At 26.9% G+C, this 9,667-nt stretch overlaps 1 protein-coding gene across 1 annotated transcript in view; it reads left to right on the forward strand.

The window, feature by feature from the left end:
• The window catches only part of LOC105621834 (sterol O-acyltransferase 1-like), a 15,275-nt gene extending 7,172 nt beyond the window's left edge, over positions 1-8,103 (forward strand). The window contains exons 2-7 of the mRNA XM_012203275.1: positions 1,776-1,946; positions 3,748-3,896; positions 5,728-5,867; positions 6,158-6,321; positions 6,632-6,905; positions 7,672-8,103. Coding sequence (XP_012058665.1) covers positions 1,776-1,946; positions 3,748-3,896; positions 5,728-5,867; positions 6,158-6,321; positions 6,632-6,905; positions 7,672-8,103 — 1,330 coding nt within the window. The remainder of the gene's footprint in view (positions 1-1,775; positions 1,947-3,747; positions 3,897-5,727; positions 5,868-6,157; positions 6,322-6,631; positions 6,906-7,671) is intronic.
• Positions 8,104-9,667: the final 1,564 nt, after the last annotated feature.

Below are 9,667 nucleotides of genomic sequence, written 5' to 3' on the forward strand. Positions count from 1 at the left end.
AATATACATATATATATATATATATATATATATATATAAACGCGCAAATTTTATTCACAGATGATTATTAATAAAAACACAATATTGGAAGCCAAAATAATCAGTACAAACTTACTTTTTTAAAAAAGGTAAAAAAAGGTGCTAAGAAAATGTGCTTCTCGAATAAAACCTAAGTATTCAATCCAATTAATAGTAGTTTTAATTTTCCTTCAAAGATATTTTTTATTTAATGTCTTTTTATTCCAACCCAAGAAATAGCAAGTTTAATTCTCTGTCAAAAATTATTACTCTTCGAAAAAAACTAATGTATCAAATGAAAAATTAAAATTCAGATGTTACAATCTTAGGTTAATCAAGTTAAATTCTATCAAATTAATAAATAAGTAAAACGCATGTAGTTACTATCTTTTGTTACTTAACTCTAATGATATTATTTATATAAAAGATTTGATATCAACAAAATTGGTAAGTTAAATTCCACATAATTTATATATTGTAAAAAAGATTTGATATCGACAACTGGCGCCAACTTAAATTCCATATCAAATTAAGTAAAGAATACAATTCATAATTGCGTTACTTTGCCCATTCAAGTGTTACCATAAAAAATTAAAAAAGTAAACAGCGCTGCTAAATCACGGTAACATAGTACTAAAAACCTGAACGAAAAATAAGAAAAATGAAAAACATTTCCATTAGAGTAAAGTATCTAGCGTAGATATATTTTCGATTGGGTTAAACAGTCATATACGTTACGAAAGTTGTGCAAACTATTAGGTGTAAGTTTAAAATAAATAAATTTGGATTTATAAGAATTGCGTTATGAAAAAGAAAAAAGAAATAACTAATAAACTCTATTTTTATTTAGTGTAAAAAAAACATTCAGATTAAATTTATTATTACATTAAAATTATCATTACATGTAATTATCTTTCATTATTTATTTCTTTCTTTAACTGCTATTATAATTTTTAAATTGCTTTTATAGTTTTTATTATCCAGTAGCGCCAAGTATTTATTTTAACTTTTTAGTGGTAACATTTGAATGGACAATGCAATGATGAATACTTGAATGGAACGCAATTATGAATTATTATATATTCTTTTACTTAATTTAGTATGGGATTTAAATTGACGCTAGTTGTAAATATCAAATATTTTATACAAATAATACATATCATTAAAGTTGATATTATTTATTTAATTTGTATCCAAATTTAGTAGGATTTAACTTCGCGCCAATTATCGATATCAAATCTTTTTTATAATACATAAAATTATATTATAATACATAAAATTATGTGGAATTTCACTTATCGCTAATTTTGTTGATATCAAATCCTTTATACGAATGATACATATCATTAGAGTTAAGTAACAAAAGATAGTACCACTTGCGTTTTACTTTTTAATTTGATAGAATTTAACTTGATTAACTAAGATTGAAGCATCTGGGTTTTAATTTTTCATTTGATACATTAGTTTGTTCGAGGAGTAACAATTTTTGATAAAGAATTAAAGTTGCTATTACTTGGGTTGAAATAAAAAGATCTTAAATCAGAATATCTTTGAAAAAAAAATTAAAACTACTATTAATGGGTTGGATACTTAGGCTCAAGCTCATTTTCTTAGCGCCTTTTTTTATCTTTTTTTAAAATGATAATTTTGTAGAGATATAAGAATATACACGCCAACTTAAATTCACAACGTAATCAATACAATATTTGATTTACAATATACTGATAATTATATTTGGATTTCTGGTATTCTTGCAGGGAATCCAACAAAAGCGGTGCGTTGATGAATAAAGAGTTCCTCGAAAGAAACTCATTACTCACTGATCTCTTCAACATCTCGCATATTCGCGCGGTTTATAATCTATTCATGGTGACTTTCATACTTCTCTTTCTTAACACTATTGCATGCGATATCATGGAGTCTGGAAGGTAAGTTAGCAACGGAAATCTGATTCGCATCCCCTAGAAAATCATTGATTTTCTTGATAAATATAAATATCGTTTTATAAGTATATATTTGAAAATTAAAAAATATTTATTTTTAAAAAATAATATAATAATACAGGTTCAAATAATTTATAAAATTAATAATAGAGCTACAAGCCAAGCAAGGTCTTAATGCTGTGTTATTAAAAAATTTATTACAAAAAAATGTTTAAATTGGGTTATTCTCAATATTAATCTTGATATAATTTGAAATCAACTATTTATTAAGAAAGATAGTAACTTGAAGAAACATATAATATGATTAAGATAATAATTGTAATAATATATATAGTAATTGTAACAATATAATTACTATCTTAATCATATTATATGTTTCATCAAGTTATTGTCTTTCAAATGAATAATTTATTTCAAATTGTATCAAGATTAACATTAAGAATGATTCAATTGGACTTGAAACATTGTCAAGATTAACATGAAAAGAATGATTCAATTGGACTTGAAACATTGTTATAATAAATTTTTGTTTTTTAATAACACAGCATTAAGACTTTATTTGAGTCGTAGCCTTATACTTATTATTAATTTTATTTATTTTTATTTAATTTTATTTATTTTTAACATTTATAATATTAGTTGAATAAATATTTTTTAGTCAAAATTTAATTTTCCTTTAATTTATAACATACTTTGATCTTAAACCAAACTAAGTTCTTATTGAGTTTTTAAATATTTTTAGTCTCAGATTTTTAAATATTTGATAATAATATTCTTGAGACTTCCACGGGTGCTTTCTATATATAAAGATTATACGTTTCGAGTTTCCTTCGTGTCCAGATTCATTCTTGGAATGCCAACGTTTTGTGAACCTTGTAATCCACTTCATCAGAGCTGATAATGCTGATTGCGTGACGTGTTTTAACCTAATATTACGTTGATGTTCTTTTATTCTCCGTAGATTGACCATTCTCCCAGTATCTCCAATGTATATTTGCTCGTAGGAACAAAGTATTTTGTACACTCCTGAGGAGTTGAGTGGAGATCTTTGATCTTTAGAATTCGTGCAATCAGCATTATTAGAACATAACATCGAAACAGGACATCAAATATTGTTTAACAAAACGATCACAATAGCTAACATTACATTATACTTTCTAACAAAGTGTAGAGAAGCCATACAGATACAAAAACACCCTAACAGTCTAAATAGAGATAATGGCTATAACTTAAATAAAATATGGAAAACTATTCTCCCGGTTATTAAGACTAACCGATTTCTTCCACCTAACTTATCGGAATCGTATTTATTTTCTGATTATAAAATATGATGTACATTATCGGGAATGAAGAAAACGATATAGGCACTTTAATATTGCGTTTGAAAAATTACTCATAATAAAGAACGATACATAAGATATCTACACTGAAAAAAAAATTTTAATTTTAAAGAAATATTTCTTTGCTCGCATTGAAAAAAAAAAATTATTATAAATAAAAATTATTTCTTTGGATCAAAATTTCTTTGAAAATAAGATATTGTACAATATATTTATTTTCATTGATCCAAAGAAATAATTTTTTTTAATACGAGCAAAAAAATTTTTTTTTTCAAATTAAGATTTTTTTTCAGTATACTCATTTATTACTAAGTGCAATGAACCTTCGTTGAAAAAACTCATTAATAAATTAATTATTAGACAATTACTTACTTAATTTCCGCGACATATTTGTTTCCTTTGATTCTTCAGTTTAATTTCCCTTTTTTAATTATTGATTCTTAAAGGATTCGCGTTGGTACCAACACGATAAGGATTGGTTTCGCAAAGTTTCCAACGTGTATTTATATTTGGTCGTTCATGCAAGTCTCAACATTTGGTCTCTACGCGGCTTTTACTCTCTGGACGTACCGGCGACAACAGTTCTTACCAAAATGTAACGATTTTTTCGATCAATTCAAGTTTAGATAAATGGAGGCTTAATTTAAACATTATGAAAGTTAAATTAATTGAGAAATTTAAAATTAAAAAATCATTTAGTTTAAAAAATAGTTTAATAAAAAAATAGTTTGAAAAATAAAATTTTAATTTTTTAAATAAATCTTCTTTTTAATGTAACATAATTATTAATTAATTAAGTTAAAATTATCGTATAACAACGACATAGTGCAAGAATAATTAATCGTAATAATTCTAAAAGTTGTTAGACAATATTAACTGATTTTTATTAGACAAGAGAAAGGTCCCTATTATGAAATATGAGACAGCGGCGTTCTGCTAAGCTAATAAACTTATTTGTTGGTTTTCACCAATTATTGCTCTTAGATTGAAAACTATTAAGTAGAAAATGATTTAATAAAGTATTAAATGTTGTCTGTAGCACTGAACTATATATATTGGAATAGGCATCGAACCACATTCGTGGCCACTATTGATCAATCGCCATTTTAGTTGGGACGATATTTGAGCAAATCAAAAGCGTTCGCGCACGCGCACTGCGATCGATGTATCGATCGATGTACTATCGATGTATGGAATTTATATGGACTTGAATGGTATGTAAACAAAAATAATGTCACTTCAATTTTATTAGTACATTCAATAAAATAACATTAATAACACTTTTCATATCCTACATCGTTAATACATACATGTGCAGGAATTGATATATTTAATACAAAAATTCTTATCTATAAAATGAAATGTCCTTTTTACTTCTCTACTCGCATCCACGCACATTTCATGCTGTGTTTCATGTTGATGCTTTGCACATTTTACAATCACGCGATTTTATGATCTTTCAAAGTAATCTTTCAAATATAATCTCACGATGATCTTGCTGACATATGCGTCTCACTAAAGAATATTAAAAGTGTGCATACTTGAAAGCTTCTTATTCGCTCTTATATTGACTAAATCAAAATGACGCTGATCAATTGATGCCACGATTTTCTATGCTTTACAGCAGAGATGCCCATTCCAGTGTATATATAATTCAGTAGCCTGTAGTAGTTGTAAAAAAAATTTTACAATTTGATGTCTTCAAGTTTCATTGAAATGAATCTTTAAACCTTATTTATAAATAAGTAAATATATTTGGCAATAAAATCTTTATAGTGATAGAGTGAAATCGTACAATAATAAAAAAATATAGAGCATATTGAATTGCTTAATTACAGAAGTTAAATTTGATAATGGTAAAACCATAAGGAATTTGTAATATGCTCGGAGTAGTTCTAATACGAAGTCACATATGTTTTTATATTCGAGTGACAATTATTGCTAAAGTATGAATATCATTGTACAGTAATAAAAAGGATAATCAGAATGAATATCGAGTGCCTGTTTCTACTTAGTTCCAATTACCTAAAGATAAGTCCTGGATACAATAAATCGCATGCTCATTTTGTGCATATTAACTGTGTTTGTTTATATTTTGGAAACATTAAATTGAGTTTTAATTGCAATACTGATGTACTTTGCGCTTTATTATTTATTTCTCGAGGTATCTTATATTATAAGCACAATTTTTTTACTTTGCGATTTGTTTACTTTTTACACTACTTTAATTTAAAAAAAAATAGTATTTGAACTAAATTTTACATAACAGTCTTAAGGCTTATTAAATTTTTTTTAAGTGACCTATTATTTTTGTAAATTCTGCTCATATATTTCCAGAATTTACAAAATAAATTCGGTATCTCATAATAGGAATCTCTTCTCTATTAACTAATTCAAATAATTCAACTGTATCTTTTTTTTTGCAGCCTTCCTCCAAAAATTATGGGATTACAGCTGGCTATCAATATTTATATTGTATCAAATTCTTTTTATTATTTTTCCTATTAAGGCGATGCTTGGTGCGAATCTTCCCATATGTTGTAGACTGATTGTTCTAATGGAACAAGTACGCAATTTTTCAAATCTGTTTATAGCGTCTTAAATTACGACTTTAGAAGCGGAATGTGAATTTCTTTTTTACAAAATTTTATATATTTGATAGTAAAAATAAATAAAACGACAAACAAAATAAATAAAATGTTTTCTTCTTATTGTTGAAGACATTAATGAAATTTATTTCCAAATGTGTTTGAACAATTCACATAAATAGAATATTTTTTATTATTTTATATTAATTTATTATTTTTCTATTTAATTTATTATTTTTCTATTTAAAACGTGCTTTTGCTTCTTTAGATACGCATGGTAATGAAGAGTCACGCTTTTGTCAGAAGCGTAGCACCTAGATTTTTATCATACAAATCCCACAGCGAAATTTCGCCATCGAATGAGCCCAAATTTTCACATTATTTGTATTTCCTTTTCGCACCGACTCTTGTGTACCGCGATAAATATCTCAGGTAAAGATATTTCATAATTTCTTTGAAAAAAAATAATAAGCTTTTAATTATACCAAAGGGATAAGCTACGTAATTATTAATTAAAATTTACCTTGTTACTTAACAATAATGGCTTTATATGGCTTTAGAAAAATTTCCAAATTCGTTCGCGAAATATACAAACAATATGCCCTAATCCTCAATCCGTTGATAAAGCTTTAAGTTTCATCGTGATATTTAAAAGATAATATAGTAATACTACCATGTTGGCTGTATTAAATTGAGAGACTTTAAAAAAAAGTCTGTTTGAGATAATTTGTTTTTTTTTTAGAACAGAAAGAGTTAGGTGGATGGTTGTAATTCGTAATTTAGTGGAATTTGGCCTAACGATTTTCTATCTCACCTTTATCTGGGAAAGTTTGGTATCACCGGTCTATTGCATATTTGGCACACAATATCTGGATCAAATGTGGTTTGTCAAGAATATCATCAAGACTAATATCTCTGGCATTCTCTATCTTGTCACTATCAATTATCTCCTGTTTCACACATGGATGAACGCTTGGGCGGAAATGCTGCAGTTTGCCGACCGACAGTTTTATAAAGTGAATATATTTTTTCAATAATCTACCTCACAATAATTACACGTAGAATACTCAAATATACACATAATATATCGTACTATTATGGCTTTAATGTACATAATATTATACAAGAATCTATGCCTTTATCCTTATATAAAGATAACGCAATTAGAAGTTTGCAGCTCTAAAATTACCCGAAAGCATTTTGCTAGAGATAGATGTGAATTATTGGAATACAAATCAAATTGAATCGAATCAATTTTTTTTATATAAATATAATTTTTTTATTCACATATTATTTTTCAACTGACAATTATATTGTTAAAAAGTAAAAAATTATAATTCAATTCGAATTCGATTCGGATTTGATTCGATATTAAAAAAAAAATGATTCAAAGAAAATCTTGATTCACACATTTTTACATTTTACGTGATAATTTCATGAGAGTAGTAAGGTCCAGAGCCGAATATGCATCTATGCATTAAAGATAATTAATAATATAAATATTATAACGTTTTATAATACATAAACATTTAATTTATAAAACGTTTTATGTACATTTTTTAATGTACATAATAAAATATATAAACGTTTTATGTAAATGTCCGGACAGATATATGTCTGGTCACTAAGCATTTACCTTGCATCTTCACAAAGCAGATATTTTTCTCAAACAAGAAAGATACTGATATGATATGTTCAATTCAATAATTTTCGGAAGCTATTGTAGATTTTTCACTTCTGTAAACTACAGTTTCATGAATTATTGTGTCGCTTGTGTTACAGGACTGGTGGAACAGTACGACTTACCACATGTTCTTCCGCACGTGGAACGTGATAGTGCATGATTGGTTGTACACGTACATCTATAGGGACATGTACGAAATCGTGGTGCCATACAACCGCATGTTGTCAGCTACTACTGTATTCTTCATCTCTGCCATCGTCCACGAATACATAGTCACATTTGCACTAGATTTCTTCTATCCTGTAATGTTTACTTTATTTATCACTTTTGGTTTTCCTATGTTCTTGATTCGCAAGACTGTCACCAGCAACCTATTTATGTGGTCGACTTTGAGCCTTGGCTCCGGTCTCATATTCAGTTTGCAAACGATAGAGTTTTATGCGAGGCAAAACTGTTCGCCTCACCCCAATTACTATGTAGATCTGTTTATACCGCGAAGCTGGAACTGTCAGGAACAATTAATTTCATAGATCCTTCCCATTTGCATAAGCAATGAAATCAAAAAATTAAGATTATTAAAAAATATGATGATATTTTCATTCTGCAGTCAGAAACTACTTTTAAAAACTAATATTAATACAAGTTTGTGTTAAATTGAACAGAGCAAAGATTTGTTTGTTGATACAATTGGCAATAATAGGATTAGTGAGGATTTATATCCAATTGCTAATAAAAAGTAATTCATTCATTGAAAATGAATCAATCTTAATTTAGTTTTTAAAACCTTTTTTTTACTAAAATGAAAGTAACTTTTTTTTCCAAGCCGCTGATAAAAAAATTTGAATTGAGGCAAAAGAGCATCTTTATTGAATCATTGGGTAAAATTTAAATACAATATACCTAGATACACATATGAAGACATTTTGTGTATCTAAAACTATATCTGAAATACATTCGAATTGGAATATCTGTGACTAAATACAAAATACTACAGTATCTGAACTGTTTTTCAGGTACTATTTCCTGCCTCTAGCAAGAAATTTATATTTATATTACTTTTGAAAATTATTTTTGATCTAATTACTTGAATTAATGCCTTTGTGAGCCATGCACTGGATCTCGATGTGAAATATTTCCTTTATTTAATCTCTCAAAATCCATACATTTCGATCTTTATTCGGATCATTTTCAATGTCAGAATTTACATTAGTGAAATCATTGTGTTTCCTGATACACTATACAATAATAAATGAAAACATTACAATATATTACAATATATTACTAATTAAACGCTTAAAGGATTTTTCAATTTAAATAAGATAATTAGAATATTACTTTAATATTTAAATTGAAAGATCCTTTAATTTGCAAGCAATTTCAGAAGGACTTCTTTTGGAGAGCAATGATTAGCTTTCTTCTAATTATTTATAATTAAATGGACAAAGATTTATCGGATAAAACTGATTTAATTCAATAAAGAATATGAACAAATCAATACAACGATCTTATCATTTCTATGATCGGAACAAAACTCAACAGTGTATTTGTTTTTTGTAAAGCCGTCGTTAAGAAGTATCGAATGTATCGAGATGGCAACGATTTAAGAGTAATGCCGAATAGCACAAGTGGCCTAGTGGTGCATCAGTCTCAATGTGAGATTATTATTTCTTACAGTTCGACCAATCCTCACTAACAAGGAAGGTTTTTACATCCGGAATCGATTCTTCATGAAATATATTGTAAAATACGAAAATCTAAGAGACACATATTTTTTTTAACTCATGTGCGTTAACTCATGTTTAAGAGGTGAAACACTCCTTTGAAAAAACGGTATTTTTCTTTCAAGAATATCGTCGGAAGTATAAAAGGTAGAAAAAAATTTTTTAAATAAAAAGTTGGTTTCAAGAATACATTATATGGCAAACCGTTTTACTTTTTAATAACATAAAAGGAATTTATTCTTCCAATGTTAAATTCTTAAAAAATAATTGTCTTAAAAAAATTACGATTTTTAATAATGAATTAAAATTATGTCGTAACATAATATTTCCATGAATTAAAATTAAGTCAAGGCATAATAGAAATTGCGAATTT

The sequence above is a fragment of the Atta cephalotes genome (assembly GCF_000143395.1).
Source record: "Atta cephalotes unplaced genomic scaffold scaffold00037, whole genome shotgun sequence".
Taxonomy (NCBI): domain Eukaryota; kingdom Metazoa; phylum Arthropoda; class Insecta; order Hymenoptera; family Formicidae; genus Atta; species Atta cephalotes.